The following is a 24,575-nucleotide window of genomic DNA, read 5'->3' as shown; positions in this document are numbered from 1 at the left end:
AATTATATTAAAAATAAAATAAACGCCTCCATAAAAGACTTTCTAGAACCAAAATTAACAGAGAAAATTGAAGATAATTGTTAGGATAATTAGGAATTGTTTTTCAACTGAGCAATGACTACTGAGAGTAGCTGTGGAATTGTTCCCAGTTTCTGTTTCAAGGTTACTCTTAACAGCCATCATTTTTTAAATATATAGCAATCAAAAGTATTCTGCTGTAGGGGATAGAGTAGATGACCCACTAGAGATCTCTCCCCTATCAAATAACATAATAGACTATTTGGGCTGAAATTAATGAAATGCTAACATTGTAGAATGAAAAGTATTAATATTCATTGCTTATCTGACATTCACAAACTAGAAAGGAAGGGGAAAGTATTATTTTGAGCACACTATCAGTCTTCCCATGTACCTGCAGAAAAAAACTATGTATATACAGAATAATTTGAAGAAGAAAGGGGAAAAAAATAAACTTTGGAGATGCTGAATAGGAGTTATATAGTCCATGTTTTAGTCTTCCAGGTTGGTCATCATGTAATAATTTGTGGAATGGGTCAGATGTATTCATCAACAGAAAACAAAATTATATGTTCTTTGCAATAATCATTACCATTGTCTTCCTTTAATGTATTTGAATTACAAAGTATAGGCAAAAAGGGGCTGTTTTTAGCAGGTGAGTTTCCAGGTAGCTATGCAACTTTCACCTACAGTATATTCTCCTCAGACTCCAAAAGGCTATGAGTTCTACATACACTAAGAACTATTGGATTTCTAGCTATGTCCAATAACATGCCACACCATGCTTGAGGTTAAAATACACACATTTAGAGCAGGGGTGGGCTTCAAAAATTTTAGCAAGCGGTTCTCTGCCAGGTTGCTGGGTGGGTGTGGCCATGGTGGGCATGGCCTAGTCGGACTCCTGCACCCTGGCAGGGGCCATTTTTGCCCTTCCCGGTCTCTGGAGGCTTTCCTCGAGCCTCTGGGAGGGTGAAAACGGCCTCCCCATACTCCAGAGGTCCTCTGGAGGCCGGAAACGGGCCCGTTTCTGGCCTTCCCGAACTTCTAGTAGGCCCGTTTTTCACCCTCCCTGAGCCTCTGCGCGCGCCCTGCACTTACCTTACCCCACCCCCACATGGGGACTCCTGGGAGGGGTGGGATGGGTGGGGCCAGCCAGAAGTGGGATTTGGGGGTTCTCCGAATTGCACAGAATCTTAGAGGTTCTCCCAAACCCCTGTGAACTCCCAGCAGCCCACCCCTGATCTAGAGGTTAACCAGGTTGGAAAGTATTTGTATAGATTCTCCAACATTAGTTACATTGCAGATGAGCTTATTTAGATGAGCAACAAAATATAGCTGTGAGTGCCAATGTCCACCATTATAACTTTCCAAAATGTCTCACTGCATTTATGTTACAGGATTCTGTAAAATATTAAAGTGGAAGTTTCTCAGCCACTTCCAATTGCTTCATGTAAAACTGATTCTGGGAAATAGATCTGAATAAGCACTGACATTCTCAAATAGTGCCTAGCTGTGACTTAAACATATTGGATAAATCTGTAGTATCTAGTACAGTTGTTGCAGTGAAACCCCAATAGAATGGATTCTCCTTTGACATTCTGGCTGGATTCCTTATGAAAAACCTGCTTTGGTATCATAAGAACTTACAGAAAGTAGAATACATAGGTTCCAGGAATGAAGATGGATTGAATTATAGTGCTAATGAATCACTATATTTAATTAAATAGAGAAAGAAAATTCTTGAATGCAAGGACAGGTACTAATTGACTAAACTGCATATTTGATTAAAAACTGTCAGAAACCTTTAAAGAGTGGAATATACATAAAATTGGATTGGGCAGAACTAAAAAAGGCACGCCTCCTAAAGCTACTGTTTAAAATTAATTCCGTTTTATCACTAAAATATCAAATCTTTCCAAAAAATCTTTTTCTCTCTACTTATATGGTATCCCCAGAATAGCTTTAATTAGACCCAACACAGATTTTGTCTTCTGTTAAACCTATAAAATAGTAATAACGTGCAAGAATGATATAATTAGCATCCATTCCAAAAGCCAGTTTCAGTCTACCTTTGATTACCATCAAGTCAAGATAGACCTACAATTGTATACTGTAATTAACTTTTCAATGCTATCCTCCCCATGAAGTTCATTAATTTTGAAATGTATTTTCTTCTTTGAGGTGAGAGATTTAGAAATCTTTTTGATATTTGGGTACCAATGATGAACATTTAAGAGCCTGAGCAGCAAAATCTACAGAAATTGTTAATAGGATCACTGCATTTTCATTATAAACCATAAAACTTTCTTTATAATGCAAATCCATCTACAAGAGATTAATGGGCTAGTCCATTCTGTTTAACCATGTCAGGTGCAAATATTCAGGAACATTCACTGAGTCAATGAAATTCACAAGGGGCTAGACTTGGTTCTCTTGTGGCAATGCAGAGACTCCAAATTTTGACATGTTTAATCCCCCCTTCCAGCTCAGCCTGCTCTTCTCAACTACATCTATGCCCTCATAAGGAATAAATTTGAACTGGGACAGAATAGAGTTGCTCTTACATGATATATTTTGCAAGGTGTTTCTTATCTTTGAAATCATCATCATCATCTTAAAGCTATGTGTGCTTGCAACCTGCTTACAATAAAGTTGGATTTTGAAGAGGTAATGTTTCTTTATTGGTGCCTTCTGGAATAATATAAGCAGATATTGCAGATATAAGCAGACCATGTAGTATAGTATAGTCACACCTATTGGAGGGAGAAAAGGCTTTTTTTTTCTTTTCACTATTCTAAACAAGCCTGGATTTTTAATTTTTTAATTTTTTTTTTAAAAAGACATTGGGTTTTCAATCACTTTGTGAAATTTGAAAAATAAGTGCAAGTTTGTTCATTCATGTCATGTATGTACCTTGGTTTCATTGAATCAGAATAACCAACCCCATCAGGATTGATGATGGAATTTTTAAAAATTCCTACTGTCAAATGCATTTATTGCTCTGCAACTGTAACTTTTGTCTTTTTTAAAAGCCAGGTTTCCATATAGAAGGGCACCTGAAATCTCCCATCCAATGTGCTTTTTTTTTTACTTGAACCTTCTACCTCTTTTTTACAGCTACTCTATCTTAAGTCTCCAGAAGTTGTGGGTGCTCCATCATGGGAGGTTTCAAGAAGAGATTGGATAACCATTTGTACAGAATGGGCATAGGGTTTCCTGCTTGAGCAGGGGGTTGGAGTAGAAGACCACCAAGATTTCTTCCAACTCTGTTATTCTATGTTAGAAGCATCCCTAATGTGATTATTATAAGCTGTCTTCTTAGCCATGTTTCATTTGTGGTCATCCTAACAAAGGTTGTTAAACTACATCCTGAGGACTCAAATCCTAGCCAACTGATGTTCATTCACATCCCTCTTTCTCTTCATTTCTTATAAGGGCAATGAATTCCATACATTTTATAGTATTGTATTCTACTGTTACATTGTATGAGAAAATGTTTTTGCTTTGAGAAATTTATCTGCTAATTCTCCCAACTAAATCACTGGAATATTTTGCTTTTTGCATGCTAATACTTTGTTTTCAACAACTTCCTTTTTTTAACAACCTATTGTGTGGAGATGCAACGCTAATCAGACAGAAGGGTCTGAACATGTTGTATTTAGATATAATTAAATTAGTGCTTAAATGAGTTCTCCCTAGTACATAGTCTGGTAAGGATAAAAAAAGGAGGACTGGTTAATGATCGGATATCTACTGAAAACTAATTTAGTTTTGAGAGCCACTTAGTGGTAGTATATAAATTTTAATGATTGATCAATGATAAATAAAGTTTATTTAAAACTTCATGAATCCATGGTGGAGCCATGGTAGCGCAGTGGTTAGACTACATTTTTGCAGGCTGACACTGCCCACTGCCAGGAGTTCAATCCTGACAGGCTCAAGGTTGATTCAGCCTTCAATTCTTCTGAGGTCAGTAAAATGAGGATCCAGATTGTTGGGTGGCAATATGCTGACTCTGTTAATTGCTTAGAGAGTGCTGTAAAACACTATGAAGCAATGTTTAAGGGCTAATAAGGGCTATTGCTATTCACAAATGAAGGTGAATATACGTGTCCCAGGATAATGCTGCAGGATCCACTCTGTGTCGGAAGTTTGGAAGACAAAAACTCTGGTCCGGTGACCAACCCAGATTGGATCTTGCTATTGCTATTGAATCCCTAAATTTAGTTTAACAGCCATCTCAACATATTAGACTGACTGGGGAATAATAGGAACTGGAGTCAAACATATCAAAAGTGCACTAACTTTAAAAAAATGTTTTGCCTGCTTTTAACAGATCATTGTGTGCTTCCTTTTCAAAGGAAGCCTGATTAGCATTGTATAAAAATATGGTTAAATTTTTTTCTCCTTAAACTTTGAAGGATAGCCAAATGAGAGGGACAGGTTTCTCTGCCTCTACCTTTTCAATGTTTCCAGTTGCTGAAAGCCCAAAAGTAACCTCATAAGGGATTGTTCTTCTAAGTTGTAAATCAGACAAGGATCAACTAACAAATGACTGCCAAAGCAAAGGTCCCTTGTGATGATAATGACAACAAAGGGGGCAATTCTGGCTTGAATTACAATGTGTTTATCTCATGTTTACTTTAATCCTAACAAACTAAGTATTTAGGCATGCTGCTTAATCTTTCTGGAGAGAGGGACTCTACTAACTTTACTGAAATTCTCTTTCTTCCAGGCAAAAAACTCTGACATGAGAAGGAGTCAGAAAGAGGCTGGAGCTGCATTGGTAAACAGGCTCAGAGGGAGCTTTCTGAAATTGCTTTGAACTCTTCTTCATCATTATTTTATTATATGATCATTTTTATGCTCATGGTAGTAGAGGGAGAAAGAAGGAAGAGAATGAAAGCTACAGCTTTCTTGATTGCCACTGTGAATTGTGAGGATGGAGGAGTAAAATCTCAGGGTTACCTTTTCCAAGCAGTAGTCTCAGCTCTATAAATAGATGGTGGTGATGATGCTGTATGTATTGCCACTACCATTTTGTACAAGAAGCTTTTTGGGAACAGGAGTCTTTTTTATATATCTCAGAAGCCTCTAGAGAAATTACGATTTTAAATAATTAGGTTTAGTTTTAGGTTAGGTTTAGGTTTATTAAATTTGTATACCGCCCTTCTCCCGAAGGACTCAGGGCGGTGAACAGCCAAGATTAAAATACATGAAATATAAAAATTAAAATAAATTAAAACAGAATTAAATTAAATTGGCTACCCAAAATTTAAAACCCTTTGCCCATAAAATAACCCATTAAAATTTTAAGCCAGCCTGGCTTGCTGAAATAGGAAGGTCTTCAAAGCTCAGGCAGGAGCAGTGGTGGGCTGCTGCCGGTTTGGGTGAACTGGTAGTTCTGACCAGGGCTGGCCCTGCCCACCCACCTTGGCATTACCACGTCCTATAAAATTGCTGGTTTTTCGATGCCGGCATGCATGTGCTCACATTTGCGATGCCTTGCTTCACTTGAGCGCGCTCACATTTTTGGTTCCAGGCAACCTGGTTGTTACAACTGGCAGCAGCCCACTCCTGGGCAGGAGGGATGGATATTTTGAAGTGCCAGAGCTATATATGGTCCACAAACATACATATGTATGTTTGGGGACTATATACTTAAAGTAGGATCATTGTTTTAAAAAGCAAAAAATATTCCCCTGACTTACAACCAAAGTCATGGTAATATCTACAGGAGCATGGTGATTCCATAAATGAATGAACGAATGAATGAAAATGAATGAATGAATATTCTAGGGGGCTGCAATGAGTAAGGCAAGTGACCAAGAGTGCACAACTGTCATTATGAACCATATTGTGCAAGGTCTGAATAAAGATAGTCCTCAATTTATACCATAATGGGACCGGAATTTCCATTGCGAAGCAAGGAAGGTTGTTAAAAGAGTCGCACACAATTTTACGATCTGTTTTGCCATGGTTGTTAAGCGAATCACTGCAGTTCTGGTGAATCATGCAGTCATTAAGTGAATCCAGTTTACCACATCTTTGCTTGTTGGAAGCCAGCTGAGAAGGTCACAAATGGCGATTGCATGACCCCGAGATGCTGCATAACTGTCATAAATACATGTCAAATGCTAAAATTTTGTTCATATAACTATGGGGATGCTGCCACACTCATGTAAGGACTGGATGTAAGTCACTTTTTTCAGCAACTTCAAACAGTTGCTAAACAAATGGAAGTCAAGGACTACCTATAGTTCTGGATTTTGAGATAAAGTTTGGATTTTGTACGCCTGCAGGTTTAATTATTGTATATCAAGTCAATTTTAGAGATTACAGTACAATTTTATTGTAGGAGGAGAGCCCCATGACTCTACGGTAGCCAATAATCAGAAAAAGTATAGTAACACCTTTTCAGGCTAACACTTTTTATTAAAAGGCATATGCTTGTTAATTGCAACTCAGTTCAGATGCATGGATTGGACTAACAGAGGCAGGATTTAAACTGGAATGAGATGCTTCACTTAAAGGGAGGAGAAAGCATAGTGGGTATGCAAAGGCAGGTTACATATGAGACAGATTATCAGTACCCTATCAATTAACAATTGTAGTGTGCTAAAAAAAGATCCATTGTGTTTGTTAAGAATTTCTGAAACAGTCTGAAACCTTTTGATGTATCAGAGTTCAGCTGTTCTTCGCTACACTGTGCTGATAGTTCCTTTGTTCCAAACCAGCTATTTTGAAATCTGTTATGGAATATCCTAGGAGGCTAAAATGTTCTGGTATTACTTTGTCCTTATTCTGAGTCCTGATGTCAAACCTGTGGCCATTATTTCTTTTCTTCAAATGCAACTTGTTAGTCCTAAGAAGAATCTTAGACAGGCACTGTTGGCAGAAGATGGTATAAACTAGGGGTGGGTTCTAAATTTTTTTACTACCAGTTCTGTGGGCGTGGCTTATTTTGTGGGAGTGGCTTGATGGTCATGTGACAATTCTTTAGGATTTAGCAGAGGTACTGGTCTACCAGGCTTTTAACTGCTTGCAGAGCTATACTGGTCTACCCATTTGTTTTTGGAGGCACTAGTCTACTCATTTGTTTTCGGAGGCATCGGTCTACTCATTTGTTTGTGGAGGCACCAGCCTACCCATTTGTTTTTGGAGGCACCGGTCTACCCATTTGTTTTTCAAGCGCCCTGGTCTACCACCACACTGCCTTTTAACACTGATCAGCTGTAGGGCGGCCCTTTGAAGCCCCGCGGCAAGAGTTTAAACAGTTTTTTTTCTTCTATCTGATCAGCTGGGACTCGGGAGGCAGCGAATAGATTGGGGGCGGGACCAAATAAAAGGTAAGAATAACGGGGGGGGCAGGAGGGCCCAGCTCCCAAACAAAGAGAACCGGTTCGGTGATGTCATATCGTCACCGCTACCAGCTTGGCCGAACCAGGCCGAACCCACCACTGGTATAGACTACATTAGAAGTGCACATGAAGACACCTCTAATCTTGTGAGTGAAGTTGAGGCCTAGGATGGGACTGCTGGTATGAGTGTAGCATACCATTTGGTTCCCATATTAATATCATTGTTATATTTTTTTCTTGTTGCTGTGGGAATTTGTTTCAGGTTGACTGGATGTCTGTGTGCAAGTATGGGCTTGCCACTGCTGAGAAAGAGCAGTGGTATTGTCCAAAATGGGTTGTAGTTTATTAATAATGTACTTGCGTAGCTTGAGCTGATGACGAACAGTAGGATTCTTTTTGTTCTATTTTATTTTGTCTGTAGTTTAGAAGGTCCTCCCTGGGAATTGACTGACTCAATTATATTGTTTATTGATTTTATAGGGCAGTGTTGGGGAACCTTTTTGGCACAAAGTGCCAAAATGGGAGTGCGTGCACCCATGTGCGCGCCCATGTGCCGGAAACCAGAAGAGCAGCCACTTGGCACGCATGGACATGCCAGAAAAATGAACTTCTGGTTTCCGGCGTGTTCATGCGTGCCAGCCACGTGGTCTTCCGGAAGACCAGCTGGCCAGTGCACATGCGTGCACCGGAAATCGGAAGTGACAATGAAGCGCTGCCCCCAGCCCACCACTGAGAACAAGACAGTGCAGCTCCACCTCCTGCCAAGGGAGCGCGACCACTTCCCAGCTGGCGTGCCTCTTATCCCAGAGCCCAGCCAGCAAACACTACCCCGCTGCCCGCTGCCCCATGCACCTGAGCCGGCCAGGAGTTCTGGACCGTGGATGTGCATTGGTGCCACGGGCTGAAGGGCTGGAACCATGCAAGAAGCTCGGTCAGGCGGGGAGCCAGTCGTGGAATTCAATTTTTTTTTACTACCGGTTCTGTGGGCATGGCTTGGTGGGCATGGCAGGGGAAGGATACTGCAAAATGTTCATTCCCACCTACTCCAGGGGAAGGATACTGCAAAATCCCCATTCCCTCCCCACTCCTGGGGGAAGGATATTGCAAAATCTCCAATCCCACCCCTCTATGGGGCCAGCCAGAGGTGGTATTTGCCGGTTCTCTGAACTACTCAAAATTTTTACTGGTTCTCCAGAACCTGTCAGAACCTGCTGAATTTCATCCCTGGAGGGAAGCCCCGGGCTGCCCATCCTGGCTGACAGCTCTGCTCCCCTAGGAAGTGACCGTCGGGATCCCCTCTCCACGTCTTTGGGCACGTGAGCCATTGTCCGTTGCTCTTCTGGGTTCTGGTGTGCCGGCCAGCTGGTCTTCACGCATGCAGGAGCAGCAGAAACTGGTAGAGCAGCCCGGAGAGATGGCTTTGCATGCCACTTCTGGCACGCGTGCCATAGGTCCGCCATCACGGTTATAGAGTGAGAGGTACAATCTCTTGGATGCCTAGTTTAATTTCAACAATTGAAAATCTCTGTCCAGTGGGCCAGAACTGTTATTTGGATCCACCTGTGTTCCCCTTTTGCTTGACTATCCAGGAAGTACATGTTAAACACACAAGGAGAATGATCACAGGCAGGCGAAAAAAAAAAAAAAGCCAAGTCAAGCCAAGCCAAACCAAACCAAACCAAACCAAACCAAACCTGGGAGCAGCAACAACCTGTGACTTTCTGGGGACTTCCCCATTGACTTTCCTTAATAGGAAGCCGAGAAGTACTTGAAATGAGGATCATGTGGCCATGGCAACATAGCACACAACAGCACTGTAGCAGTGAAAACTTTGCCCGATTTTAATTCCATGCGATTTATAGGTGGTAGTGGTGGTGGTAGATTTTGGATGCATTCTGTAAGATCATTTGAAGTACTTTGGTTCAAAAATGGTTTCCCTATGATAGTTTCATCCAATTAAACGTTAAGCACAGACCCAAGGCTGTTAGTAGTATATAGATGCTTTATTTCGTTTTACAGAACAGATGAATTTTTAATTTTAAAAGATTGCTGTGTAATCCAGAAAGCATGCAGGTAGAAAGTACTGAGGGGAAAAAAAAAGTATGATGAACTGCACCGTGAACTCGTGGGAAGTGAGGGCAGAGAGAAAGAAATGAGAGCACGTTTGAAAAAAAAAAAAACCCTTATTTTTTTTTCTTCCATCGGAAAGGATCACCTTTCAATGGTCCAGATGTGCGGGTAACAGCTCCTCAAGCAGCTCCGGGCCCACGTGCGTTGCGCTCCCGCTCCTCGTTTTGCTTCCCGGAGACAGACTCGCCGAGACGACAGAGCCCACCCCCCACACTCGCCTTCCCTCCCCTCCCCTTTTGTGTCAAAACTCAAACCAAGCGAAGAGGGTCTGTCGCGCTTTGCGGCCACGGAGTCGCGGCCGTTCGCCGGCCACGCGGCGCAGGAGGCGCCCCTCCAGGCCTTGGGATCAGAGGGCGGGAGGAGACGCCTTCAGCGCGGCGCGCTCCTGTTGTGGCGGGCGGCTCCGCTGGGGCCGGGGGGAGGCGAACTTCGGCGAGAAACTAACGAGGCGATGCTTGCGGTGAGTGGTTTTGTTTGGTCGCCGCTGGGGCGGGGGAGAGGAGGAAGCGGCGGAGGAAAAGCGCGGGGGTGGGTGGGGGTTGTTTTGCTTTGGCTTTTTTTTCACCGGCTTTTCCTTAACTTTGGAAGCGGGAGAGGGGATCGGGCTCCTGAGAAGGCGCGGTGGCGGGAATCCGCCTTGAACAAACCCAAACACCTGGAAGCTGGCGCGCCGGCGGGAAAAGCAGGGCATCCAACGGCGCAAAACGGAGCGCAGGCTGCCTGGCTCAGCCCTGCACACGTCCGCCGCCCGGGAATGAACGCAGCTGCGCTGAGGCCGCCTGAGACCCGAGCCGGGATCCGAAGCGCGCTTCCTGAAGCCTCACTTACGGAAGGGTGGCCGCTCTCACCTGAGGAAGGCGACCCTGAAGGACAAGGCGGGACCGATCTACCAGCCTGCCTCCTCTGCGGCGGCTTTGCCTCTCGAGGAACAGGATGGTCTATTGAAGCGGGACTTCGGTAAAGATAACTGCGTTTACGAAAAGGCGGGCCCGCTCCCCTTCTCGCAACAGTAGCGATACGAAGTAGCGGAAGACTGTTAATTGTTAATGAGAAATTGGAGCTGAGGGAGGGGGGGAATGAGAATTTACTTCGAATCCAGCCGCTTTCCATTTCTTTGGATGTCATCGCCAAGAAACTGTGTGGCTCAGATGAGCGAGTGTGGATTCAGTTGGAAGGAAGGCTGGTTGTTTTCGCGGTTTCTTTCGTTCTCCTGAGCTAAGCTTTGGTTTGCCGGGAATGAAGTTATGGGCAAAGTGCCTCGGGTGCGATCTCCAAATCCCCTTTTCCCGCAGCAGATCTTTAGGGAGAGTCCTGCAGAGTAATCTACTAGCCCCATCTCAATCTACATTTACTTGGAAGTTGGAATTTCCAAAAATGTCACAGGAGGTTATTCAAAATAAAATATGTGTAGGATTTGAATGGTCAAGCAGGGCTGATTCTGAGGGCTGTTCCAAACAAAACAGGTCAGAAACCAGACTGATCATACACACTGTACAGTAAATGGATAAATACATGACTTTGTCTTGGAAGTAGAAAATAATATGAGATCTTTTTTTGGGGGGGAGGGCGGAATAAATGGTAATATAGTTTATTTTTCTCTGGCTTTTTATGCTGGAATTTAAAAAGCACCAAGTGAGCCTTCTCAAATTTTTACAGTTGATTGCAGTAACCCTTCTCCTTCAATTCTATTTAAGGTGTCATAAGACTTGGATTGTGGGTCTTTTTTTTTTTTTTTTTGGTAAAATAAGCAGTGTGTGATGCCCTTGGCAATTTCAGAACTGATCTTCCAGTTTGGGCAGGCTCTGCATGGGGAGGCATTCATGTCTTGCCCACATTTTAAAGAAAAGGAAAATCAGAATGAAAAAGAGCTGTCTTGAGATATATTAAGGACCCTGCAAATCTCTTAATGCTGCCTGGTTAGTGAGAGGTTAATTTTGTTTCAGCAAGACAAGGGTGCTGGTTTCCTGAGATAAATGGGCAGGAAGTGAATTGTTTCCCCTGCTGGCCAGCAGCTCCCAAATGCTTTTTGCACCTGCTACTCTGCATTTTTCCAGTTCCTGGCTGCAAGCCCCCCTCCCCTATTTTTCCCTTTGGCCGTGAAAAAGGACCATATTGCTGCTGTATCTTAATTTTCATCTGTTTGTCTTTGTGATTGCGGATCAGGTCCTGACGTACCAAGTGTCCTGTCCTCTTCCGTGCAAGTATAACACGCTCCACAATCTGCTCAGCACAGGAAGAGTTAAAGATGATGATGTAAGTAGCCAAGTATTTCAAGGCAGATTTATTCAGCACTTTTTATGTGTGTGCATGCACACTGATATTTTCTTAGTAGGGTGGAAGAGCAAAACAATGGCAATGCCAGGAGCTATAAAGGGCAGCTAGCTCTTACCCTGAAGTAGCCAGTTTGGAGCTCCATTTCTCTAGATGCCTTCCTTTCCCAAACACCAGCTCCTTAGTCAACTTTCAAAGATATTTGTCTTGGCAAGAATTTCAGCACATGGGAATTAAATGGTGTGTCTGTTAAACTGATAATGGAGGGGGTTGAGAAATGAAATCACAGATTGTTTTCAAACTCCTAATGTGCCTTGCATATGTATTTAGCTATGTGCAGTGATGATTCAATTCTGTTCTCTTTCTCACCTTATGTAGGATTTGTAGTGTACAGTCTTCTTCTTCTTAGAAGAAAATAACAAATTCTTTGTATTTTTATTGGCAAGTCCAGAAGTTGGTGTTCAGTAGATCTTGTTCCCAAGGAAATATCCATAGAATCAAAAATAGCATGATCACTCCTGTCTGATTAAATAAAAAAACATTGTTTTTTTTTGAGGGGGGGGGAAGATAATGATTAAGGAATGGGGAGTCCACTGGCTAACTTTTGATCAGGCACTCTTTGAACCCAACCTTCCAAGTTGTTGTAGGGCAAACTAGGATTTGTATTGCACTTATATATAAGTGCATTACAATTATTTTAAATTTAAAAGGATCCCTTAAACAGCTAAACTACAAGTGAAACCCTTAACATTTCAGTATAATCTATTCACAATAAAAATACTAAAACTTATCTCACTTCTCAAAAACTTGAAATAATATTTAAAAGTAAAGTTGCTGAAACAAACAAGATTTATATCAAAATAAATTATAACTGTGTTCTAGGCACCTGGAAATTGGTAAGGATTAATCTATAAAAATTAAATAATTGAGTGTTGCTAATCATTTGTGAAAATGGATGGTCCGTTACTAAACAAAATAAGGTGTTATATAAGCATATTTGTAAGCAGAAAAAAATGTTCGTGACATGATTGTTTTTTCTCAAAGTCTTGACCACACCCAAACATTGAAATGCATACATTTTAGTCATAGCTCACAGGAGAGTAAAGCAGTTTTATTAAGACTTCATTCATTAGTTAGAATGTAAGTGCTAACATTTTCTTTCAACTAAGTTGTGTAGAACATAATTGACTTTGGCACCTAATTGTCATCTTATTGCTAAACTCTTAGCATTATAAAAATATCCCTGCTGGTTCAGAGCAAACCTATCTTAATCTAGCATTTTGTTGCTCAAAGTGATCACCTAAAAAACTTTAGGATGCTCACAAGCAGGAAATACAGACATCCTTCTTTCCTGTTATTTTACTTCTGCAACTTGTATTTAGAGATATGCTGTCCCCAATCTGGAAGTAACATTATGTCTTCAGGAGTACTGGCTTACTTTCAAGATCTGACTTGTACACATCCCCCTCCCCTTTAAAGGCATCTAAGTTAGTAGATGTTACAATAATTGTGGCAATTATGCATTTATAGTGAATAGAACAAAGGAAGATCCTATATTGGAACAAGAAGAATAGAACCTAATAGTGATTTTTTTACAGCTAATGTTTCTGTTGAATATTTATACACTTCGAGATTTGTCAATCACTTTCAATATGTTAGCATTTCAAAAATTAAATGCCATCTGGCAAACAGTAACAGTTCAACACATCAAAGTATTTCAATGGCAAAAAGTCCTATTGGCGGGTTAACGTTAATATCGAAATATTATGGTCATATTCTGTAATTGCAAAATATGTAAATGAAATGTATCAAATTCAATATTTTCTGCATTTACAGTTGATCAATACTGTAAAGCCTTTTTGATGACATGTAGTTATTTTTTTAAGTGAAAGCAGTAATGTTTCACAATGTTTACAATAACTCAAGAATGCCCTCTACAGTATGAAGACTGTTGTGCAGTACAATGTAGCATAGGAAATCTCAGCTCATACAAGTTTCTTCATGTGGAATTTGCTTCCAGCAATAATATTTATATAATGCATTTAGATTAATATATTAACTGTACAAGGAAGTCCATCTTATAAGCTAGTGTAAGCATTATCACAGAATTCATACAAAAATGTTCATTGCTGAAACCATTGATAGAGGTTAGACTATTACTGGTACTGTCCTTGAACTTTGTCTATTGAATATTTGATTTACATATTGTAATATATGACTTTTCCACAAAATCTTTTAAAGTATAAAATGTTACCTTGCTATCGATAAAAATAATATCCAATGAATAAGTATTAGATAAACTAACATACAAGGAAGAGGCACTCATTCTTTATTGCAACTAGAATCACCACGATACATTTTATTTATTATTTATTTATTAGTCTAATTTATATGCCGCCCTTCTCCGTAGACTCAGGGTGGCTTACAATGCATTATAGCAATAGCCTGCATACTTTTTATATATATACCTGCTTATTAGGGCTTTCGGCCTCCCCCTAAGCGGTGGTGTTCTATACAAAGCTGGATTATTGCCCCCACAATCTGGGTCCTCAATTTACCTACCTCAAAAGGATGGAAGGCTGAGTCAACCTTGAGCCTGGTGAGATTTGAACTCCCACTAATTGCAGGCAGCTGGCAGCTAAGTGCTAGCACTTAACAGCACTTAGTCCGCTGCATCACCGAGGCTCTTACATAAACAGGATTCAGACATAACTATATGAATAAACCCCAAATAGCTGTAATTGTATAATAAAGTTTACTATTCTGTACAGTGTACAGAAATTGATTTAACAATTCAATGACTAAGATTATGCACATAGTAAAGCAAAATCAAATTATGTTCTAGCCTCACCAACTGTACTTTATTTTATTCGTTTTTTAAAAAATACTAGCCCAATCCCAAGATTCTGAAGTGAGTACAAGCAGAATTACAAGAGTCCTCCAATAAATACTTGCTAAACAAGAGCATCACTAACAAACTCAGCTGTGGATGTGAAACACTTGTATAAAATGGAATATGTTTAGGTTATCACCTTGAATACTAGAAGTAACTTCAACTGCAAGACACTAAAGTTTGTGCATGCATATTTGAGTTGTTGCACATTTATGCATTCATATCCCTGTCTATTTATATAAAGCCAAGACTTTTTAACAAAAGGAATGAGTTTGCTTTCTAAAATCACAACACAAGTTTTGTTATGCATCTCCTCTTGCTCCCTAGCTTCTGTGTGTTGAAAGACAATTGCATGAGCAAATATATTACTCTTCCTGATTTTATCTCTGTATTTTGAATGGACCAATCCATAAAAAGTTCAAAGTGATTAGAGCTTTGTATTGAGATAAGCAGTGGCAAGAGTTGCTTTACCTGTGGCCTTGCATAGACAAAAGATACAGGATAAGGAGCCTTTTACAAGGATGCCAGTTGCAGGCAACAAATACAGTGAACTGGCTCTCTGGAATGTGTGACTGGACTGCTCATTCAGGCTTAAAGACTGGCTAATGCAAGCAGTTTTCTAAGAATTTATATTTTTTCACATTAATTTTGATGTCAATGCAATATAAACTTACCTTGAACATGTAATTTGAAAGTACATATTCACCAATGCTTCCATCTTATACCTTTATTATGGAATCAATCCTATTGGATTCAGTGGGGTGAAATTCTGAATAAACAAACCTTAGAAGCTTTTTTATGGCCAATGTACAAATAGTGATTCATATACTATGGCTGCAGTTACAATAATTTAGAATAAATTATTTCAGAATTAAGCTAAATATGATTTTTAAAATTGCTCATTCACTTGAAGAAAAAATTGCCATCTGTTGCACATAACTTTTTCATACTTATACAACACTCCTTTTTTTTACGAAGTGCTGATATACCGCTCTTAAAAATTTTACTCTAAAGGTTCTCAAGTACTTTTTCTTACAATTGAGGCATTCAGGTGCAAATCCAGCTCCCTTTTTTGCATAGCAAATATCTCAAAAAAGATTCCACAATTTGAGGGAAATAGGAAAATTAATCCACTGCTTGTATTTCTTAAAGAATACACTGATAGTTGATAAAAAGAAAGGTGCATGTAAGCATCAAGATGATTCATAAAGATTCGATTCAATTTTACACTTACTGAATACTGATAAGGAAATTGGTTGCTTCTCTACAAATTCATTGTGCTTCTGACTAGCATCAGTTTAATTACTGGTGAAAAAAAAGTTGCTCTCAAAACTCTAAACTTATTTCAGTAACTGCTTTCTTACTCGCCACCATTCTAACATCCCTAAGGAAATCACTTTTAAAATTCAGATTAGTTACTTCAATTTAACTGTTTTGGGTGCCTTGGGGTCAGTTGCTGACTTTAGGCAAGTGCCTGGACTAACCAATGCAGCTATTCTTGGCAAGATTTCAGAAATAATTTGCCACTGCTTGCCACATTGTGAGTGGCCCAAGGGCACATAGCTGGCTTTTTAGGCCTCAGGCAGGACTAGAACTCCCGGTCACCAGCCTAGTGCCTTCACCACCACAGCAGATTGGTTCTCAATTAACTTGTTTAAGCCACTTTAAAGTTGGCTTGAACCTGCAAGGTTTACTATTTCCTGGGAATTACCATCAATTGAAAGTAGATATTTGGCTAATGATAAGCCGCATTTTACAGGTCATATAATTTTTGTTACTCTCTGCGACTGATTAAAATGGGCTTGTTCTAATGGCTCAATTACACCCACATAAAAAATAGATCAACCCCGCTTGTAGTGAGCTCTTGGAACAATGGGACTGCTGCAATTTTAATTATGAACAAAAGATCTTGCATCATGCGGAATAATGGGAGTCACCTCTAACTGTGCTTTTCTTAATTAAAGACCAGCACGTCAACTAAATGGTTCATGAAGTAGTCAACTGAATTAAAAAGAAAAACAAGCCTATTGCTCATTAATTAGGGGCGCCAAATTACTAGAAATTGCTCGTTTTGTTTATTTGAAAGGCATCCGTTCCCTCCCACTCAACCATCCTCCGGGCAACAATCCCACTACTCGCAACCAACCGCACGGCCTTGCAGACTTGAGTACCCCGAATTGCAATGAAAGCTTTCCCAGCCCTTCCTATTTAAGAGTTCTTGCCTGAATCGTGCAGTTTAGTTACCGCGCGGGAAAAAAAATTGAGTGGAATCACATTATTTCTTCCTACCCCCCCCCCCTGCGCTCCTCAGTTTGTCTCTGAAGCGAGCTTTATTAGTTCTGTTTCTGTATTTAGAAGCACTGGCCGTTCAGGGTCTTTTTCAGCACTGTAGGCCACGGGGGCCTTGACAGAAAGATCGGTTGAACGACATTTTGAGCTGTCCAGAGTGCTCCTCTATATACCGTCAATCTTTTTTCCTTGGTGGTGGGTTCCAAAGCAGGGGTCTCCAACCTTGACAGCTTTAAGCCTGGCGGACTTCAACTCCCAGAATTCCCCAGCCAGCTTTGCTGGCTGGGGAATTCTGGGAGTTGAAGTCCGCCAGGCTTAAAGCTGCCAAGGTTGGAGACCCCTGTTCCAAACAACTTAAAAGAGGCGGAGCACAACGGATCCAAACTGCCAGTTTTAGGTGGCTTTGTAAGTTCCGGCCTCCTCCGAGGCCTTGCCTTTGTTTTAATTGGACGGCCCCTCTGAGCCAATCAGAGCGCGCCGGGAGGAGCCTCGAGCTCGCTGGGGGGGGAGGGAGCGGGAGCGTGTGCGGAGCCGAGATTGTTTCCAGTGGGCAGGACGAGGCTGTGATTCGCGGCGAGTCTCTAACGGGTTAGCGAGGGCGCTTCTCGATCGACCGATCTCCGATCGACTCGTATTTCCTCCCCCCCCCCCACACTTGCATCCGGATTCCTGCTCACCCGCTTTTGTGTGTTTATGTTTTTCTCTCTCTCTCTCTCTCTCTCCGCTTCCTCCCCTTGTTGCCTCTCCGCGATGCCGCCGCCGCCCCTTCTGGGCCCTTTTTCCCTGGCGTGGCCTGGCGGCCTCTTTCCACCGTGGGGTTAAATCTGCAAAGGAGGAAAAAGAGGAAGCGCGGAGGTCCGTCCCCCGCTTCATGCCTCAGCCCCGTCGCCGCCCCGCCGCCGGAATCCCGAAGAGCTGCATGGACGGGCATGGGGACAGCGGCCCCTTTCTGCGCCATCGCCTCCGCCGCCGCCGAGGTTGAGGAGCAGCCAAGCCGTCCCGGTCGTCAACCGCGCCCCCCGCCTTCGACTGCCCTCGTCGTGCTGCTCGGCCTCGGGCTGCTCCTACACGCAGGTAATAACCGCCGTCGCCCCTTTCCGAGATGAGGGTGAGGCAAGATTCGGGGTGGTCTTAATGGGGATTTGGAAGCAAATGGGCCACGAAGTGAGGGCGGGGGGGGGGAGGGATGCCCCGGCGGCCACAGAAATTGTCCCGAGTATTCCGACTTTTTTTTTTTTTTTTTTAAATGGGTCTTTTGGTTCTTCTGGAGTGGGAAAAAAAAACAAACCCGTGATTTGATTGGAAAATGTTTAAAAAGTAAACTTTTTTTTAAAAGAAAGTCTGCGGCTGAAGTTTGGAACAACCCACTTAGGAAGAGTTTTTTTTTAAGAGAGAAAGTTTGGATTCAGTCAAGGCTTGTTGCGCCTGCTAGATTTAAAAAACAAACAAAAAAAAAAGCGCCTTTGTTTTGATCTACAAATCCGGAGAATCTGACCCTCCCCGGCTGTGCAAAAAGGCCCCTTTGCCCGTCTTTGAAAAAAAAAAACAAAAAACGGGGGGGGGGCTTTGGCGGAACGATGCGGCGCTGAGTCGACCGGGTTCGAGGGAGGAGGGGGAGGGGGTGGTGGCTGGCTGCGTCGGGGTCTGATTGGCGCTGGGCCCTCCCTGCCTTTGGTGTTTACTGAGTCGGAGCTGGGATCGGATTTCTCCTCTCGCTGCCGCTCCCTCCGCGGGCAGGAAGAGAGTCTGGGCTCCCGTGATCTGCTGTTGCTGCTGCCGCCAGCGGAGGATCTCGGGAGGGGAAAGCGAAGCAATCGCGGTGTTGATTGAAAGGCGTCCTTCCAGCCTCTACGGGAGTTTAAACACCGTCTGGCGGCTGGAATTCTGTATATTTTCTGGGTTCTGAAACTATTTTGATGAAGCTTGCCCGTCTGTTTCTGCGAGGTTGCTTTGTGTAAGAGGACGAGCCAGTCTTTTCCCCAGGGATATTCTGAGAGTTACAGTTACAAAACGACTGGCGGGGACCAGGTTTAAGAAGGCTTATGGTAACCTCATTGGGTTAGTACAGATAGGGGTCTAAGAGTGGTATAGTTTTTCTCTTGTTCTCTCTGAATAAAGATCGATCGGTTTCAGCGTTTTAAAGACAAAATTGGTAGTTGTTCAGAACAAAATGGGGGGGAAAAAATCAAAATGTTTATATACAGTGCAAAAGATTTACCAACGATCTGGTGTGGTAGTTGTACTTCAGCAAAATGAAGAACAAGAACAGTGCAGTAAAAAGTCCTTTCAAAATCTATGTATTTAGCCATTCAGCCATAGATTAAGTGTTAATATTTTGAAATTATTAACACTTAGTTTGGATGGATTAGTTTAGCCATCCTTATTTTTTTTTTTTCTTCAGGAGGAAAGCAGTGTTGGTTTATGATAGCCCAAAGTCAGGAAGAGTTTGGTAGCATTTTATTTAAATAAGATTTATGAAAATGTTTTAATCGGAAACAGTGCTGTTCTGACATTTGTAATTTGCAACTCATGTCTTATATTTTAATTTATTGTAGGGATATATTGTAGGATTCCCTTCCCCCAGCACCACTTCCCAGTATTTATGGCCAATAGGAATCTTGGTATTTAGGTGTATCTATTTAAAACATATAGCCACCCATCTTATAACAAAATGTGGGCAGATAAATGTTAGCTATGTTGGTGTTTTTAAAAGCTGCCCAAGTGCTTTGGAGATTTTTACAGAGTAAGAGGAAACACTGTTCGACATACTGTTCATCTGGATTGTGAAGGAGAAATTTAAATTTAAATAATATTGAACTAAAATATTTGAGGTCACAATTATACTACTACATTTCATGCATATGTCTTTTTAATGACAGGCATTCTATCAATGTGCCTTGGCTTCTGAAAAGGTATAAAAGTCCCATCAAGTGAATTTGAGTCTAACTTCATAAATACCCTTTCCATGACTTTCTTTGTGAACTGAGAAATGAAATCATGCTCAAATGAACAGAATTGGGAATACAAATTAATCTTGCTGCGTTGATGAACATGAGTGTTGCTTTTGTGAAAGGTTGGATATGAAATTGGATTTCTTAGTCTGTGATTTCAAGTGATAGACAAAATATGCATCCTGCGTATCATTATTATTATAAAATGAAGGTGAAGAAGAGTATGATCTGATGACCATGGATGCAATTTGTTCTGAATAGAACTTTTCTTAATTTCTTGATATATTCTGTTGTATAGTTGGTTAGAGAAAAGCAATCAAATGCAGTTATAGAAGCAAACACAATTTATCTACAGTTCCATGGTGGTTCAGTTATGGGATTGTAGGAGGTCTGAATAAAGTATTGCACTACAGCACAGATGTCAAACTCGCCGCTTCACATTGCCATCATGTGATGTTTCGTGACTTTTTTACATTCGCGGACGTGGGGTGGGCGTAGCCTGTGTGTGACACATCTGGCCCATGGGCAACCAGAGTGACACCCCTGCACTACAGCAGAAGTGATGCGGGTCGGCCCCTTACATTTTCCAGGACGGTCCCATGGGCCTTGTGTTTGACCATCCCTATTCTAGATTATCTGATTATCCATTAGTTAGAAGGGATATTGAACATAAATAAAGGATGTATTCCTACTTGTCCTTTATTAGGGAGAATTTCTTCAGTAATTTGTAGGATTTATTTTTGAATAACCATAAGAGGTCGAGGCTGCTGTTTTTTGGAATGTGCTATTGTGGACAACAAATATCTATTACTACAATATCTATATGCACTTAGGGTCCTGCATAGAGGGTGATAGTTTATTAAATTTGTATGTCACGCCTCCAGTGACTATTGCATTAAAAGGGTTTGGGGTCTTTTCTCAAAGAAGTTAATTATATCAAATGCTAATATTTCCCTGTTCAATCTTCTGCTCAGGTGATTGTCAGCTGCAGACACCATGTCGAATCCAGAAGTGCACTACAGACTTTGTATCCCTAACATCTCACTTGAACTCAGCCATTGATGGCTTTGATGTGGAGTTTTGCAAAGCCCTCAGGGCCTATTCTGCTTGTACCTATCGTAATTCCAAAGTCTGCCGCGGCAACCTGGTCTATCATTCTGCTGTGTTGGGGATTGGTGATCTCATGAGCCAGAGAAACTGTTCTAAAGATGGTCCAACATCCTCTACTAATCCTGAAGTTGTTCATGATCCTTGCAATTACAGTGGCCGTCAGGCAACCAGAGATTATCGCGGAGGAGAGCAGATTCCCCCTACTTACTTTTTCTGTGGCTTGTTTGGAGATCCCCATCTACGGACCTTTAAGGATCATTTTCAGACATGCAAAGTGGAAGGGGCTTGGCCGCTCATAGACAACAACTATTTATCAGTGCAAGTGACAAATGTTCCTGTGGTCCCAGGATCCAGTGCTACTGCAACAAATAAGGTATGCTTTGGGTCAGATGTTATCCTTTATCACCTAGTTTCAGAAGCTCAGAAATGTTGTGAAGGTTAACATTTTTTTCATAATACCTGAAACTAATAACTGTTGTGTATAATCTATTGCCAGTGAGGAAAATGAGTTGATTCTTGGCAATTAAAGAATGCATAGTTGGCCAGCCCTTCAACTACAATTTGCAACTGGTCCAAAAAAGTTTGTTCTTGAGGTACTAGTGCACGTACAATTATGTAAGAGTACTCAGATTTAAGTACTTGATGTTTTGTGTTTGCTTTCAGAATTTTCATGGACAGCATTTTGGTGGTCAAGATCTATTTACATTTTGGAGAAGGGTGTAATAGGAGGGAAAGGGTTACAGAGTGGCCTTGGTCATGCATGTGGGTAGGATATGGAGAGGTGAGAGGGATTGCCTTCAAAATAATTTGAATAATTTGAAAGGTGGAAAGAGATGGCCTTCAAAATAATTCCAGGCTCAGTTGTGGTCAAGGGCTACATTTAGACATTTGCCTGGATTTTGGGTAACTGTAATATTGGACATAAAACTGCTGGCTTGGTTAACTTTAAACTGGCTTAGTGTGGGTAGTGGTTCCTCCGTGTGGAATTTTGGACATGCATTTGTGAAGTTCTTGGTGATTATTCAGATTTCAAGTCCCAGAATTTCATAGGTTGCCAGGCTGTGATCATGTGATGGCAAAACATGTATGCTTCTTTCCTTGATAAATGAAGAAATATACATTTGCTCTAGAACTGCATAATACTTTGTTGCAGAAAACTGCTCAGTAGAAAATAGTGAAGAATATGAGGCACTAGAAATAAAGTATCAATGTGAAGGGTGATGTATTACTTTCACACATGATAAATCAGAAGGATCTTTTACACATGTATTGAGAAAATAAGTAATAAAAGGTCATCATAGATTGCTTGTTCCTTTAGTTGTTTATCTACAAGAATGTTAACTCATGCAGTGTTTGATATGTTATACATGTACCTGTCTCTGAATATGTTTTAATCCAGTATATTTATTCAGCTGACATGCCTAAACAAGTCTGTAAAAGAGATACTCAAATGCCACGTTTTATGTGCAGATTTAACACTCAAAATACTTTAGAACTGTGTTCAATCGGTTTAACCCCCCCCCTCCAAAGGGAGGCAGGGGCACAACAAAAGACTTGGACAGTCAAAAAAATAATTTTATCTTTAAAATGGCAATTTCAATTGAAACATTAGTAATATGCAACCTTGGTTTGCAGTTCAAGGAAGATTGTGAACAATGGGAATTGTTTTCTATCCAATCGATCTGAAACAATGTCAGATTGAAAAGGCTGCTATTGAACTAAGTTTAAGGCTTTCTGAGCATTGTTTCCCATCTCCCCAAAGTTGATACTGTTGTGATGGTTGCTGCAGATGAACTTTAGGACACTCACTGTGTTAGATAGAGAACTTGGGATTTGTTATTACTTTTGACTCTGAATGGACTGACTGCCTCATGTTAGTAGGATCTATTGGAATCACCCAGAATATGGAGCCAAACAATAAAAGGTGTTAGTGTTTTTTAATGGAGGAAACCAGCATTTCATCAAATAAAGTGTCTTTATTTATTGTTGGCTTCACTTTCTTGAAACTGCAACCAATAGGAATACTGCAAAGTGTGTCTTTTAAATTGCTCTCTTTGTAACTGCTATTGGTAGAAACTTGTTCATATTTTCCCACTTTTTCTCATGGACTGAATCTTTCATCTCGGATATAATTGAATAACATAGTCATTTTCTTCAGTGTGTTTGCCCTTTAAAAACACTTGGAAAGCCAGTATCTTTTCCAAATCTCCTGTGGCAGAAAATGCCGGAAGTAAAAATAATGAGAGGCGTACCGTTCATGATCTGAAACTGCCTGTTCAGCAGTCTGCCTTGCTGTGTGTTGAGAGCATAGGCGGATATGCCGGCTAGACAGACCTGTTCCTGAAGTACCATCTATTGGCATGTCAGGTCAATTACAGAAGAAACTTGGAACAGTAAAATACACAGTGTGTGATTGAACACAACAGAGAAAAGTGTATGCATTAAAATGAATTGCATAATTTGTGCACTTAGGGATGGCTTAATCCAGTGGTTGGTTTCAAATTTTTTTACTACTGGTTCTGTGGGTGTGGCTTGCTTGGTGAGCATGGCTTGGTGGTCATGTGACTGAGTGGGCGGGGGCAACTTGACGTCACACAGCCACGGCCACTCATTCACATGACCACCCCACCTAGCCACACCCACAGAAAAATGTTTGAATTTCTACCTATCTACTTATTTTCTGCCCAGGCCTGACCTAATCTATCAAAGACATCCTCCTGCATACCACCCCGCCCTCCCTTTTGTCAATCACACACGTTGCCCCGTTTCCCCTCCTTCAGCGGTCCAGGCCTTAGTCCTCCCCCACCACCGCCTCTTCGGGCTGCTTACCTTCTTCCTGTGGCGGCTGGTCTGGAGTCCGGAAGGCAAGCTGACCTCAGGTAGTTTTCGGCAACCTCCAGCCAGCCACCGCTGCCTGCAAGCAGCTCTCAAAGAGGCGGTAGGTGGGAGGCTTCTTGCAGTCGCATTGCCATTGAAAATTACCAGAGGTCAGTGACAAAGCCACTGCCATCGCCCTGTTCTTTGCGCCGGCCACGCACGTGCATCCCATTGCCTGCTGTGTTGCATTTGGACTGACACAGCAGGCAATGGGATATGACGACAGCAGCTTTTTCAGTGACCTCTGGTAGTTTTCAGCGGCAATGCAATTGCAAGAAGCCTCCCAGCCACCTCTTTGAGAGCTGCTTCCTGGCAGTCAGGCGGGCCAGCAGGGCAAGCGAGCGGCGACCGGGCTACCAGATCGGGGGCGTGGCCAGTCAGCAGTTGCTAACGGTTTGGCGACCCAGGCCAAATTACTACTACCGATTCGCCCGACCCGGTGCGAACTGGTAGAAACCTACCACTGGCTTAATCCAGTTTGCAACTATATCTCTGTAGATCTAAAATGAAATCAGTCTATTTCCGGATTTAATACTGAACACACTGTGAATCTGCGGTTTAAGGACATTCAATGAAAATGAAACATCATTTGAAGCTCAAGAAGCTTTCAGAATGCCCCAGCCTCTAGTTGTGCATTACAATGAGGCCATTGGAGCAAATGGAGTTCCGCTTGGA

The 24,575-nt window shown here is 41.7% G+C and overlaps 1 protein-coding gene across 1 annotated transcript in view; it reads left to right on the top strand.

The window, feature by feature from the left end:
• The window catches only part of RGMB (repulsive guidance molecule BMP co-receptor b), a 41,472-nt gene that overhangs the window by 7,073 nt on the left and 9,824 nt on the right, over positions 1 to 24,575 (top strand). Inside the window, exons 3-5 of the mRNA XM_070934540.1 lie at positions 11,673 to 11,762; positions 17,556 to 18,036; positions 20,888 to 21,396. Coding sequence (XP_070790641.1) covers positions 11,673 to 11,762; positions 17,556 to 18,036; positions 20,888 to 21,396 — 1,080 coding nt within the window. The remainder of the gene's footprint in view (positions 1 to 11,672; positions 11,763 to 17,555; positions 18,037 to 20,887; positions 21,397 to 24,575) is intronic.

This window comes from Pituophis catenifer, unplaced genomic scaffold, assembly GCF_029215685.1.
Source record: "Pituophis catenifer annectens isolate HBS135680 unplaced genomic scaffold, rPitCat1.0.hap2 SCAF_2, whole genome shotgun sequence".
In the NCBI taxonomy this organism is placed as follows: domain Eukaryota; kingdom Metazoa; phylum Chordata; class Lepidosauria; order Squamata; family Colubridae; genus Pituophis; species Pituophis catenifer.
This window is presented reverse-complemented; position numbering and strand designations above follow the sequence as displayed.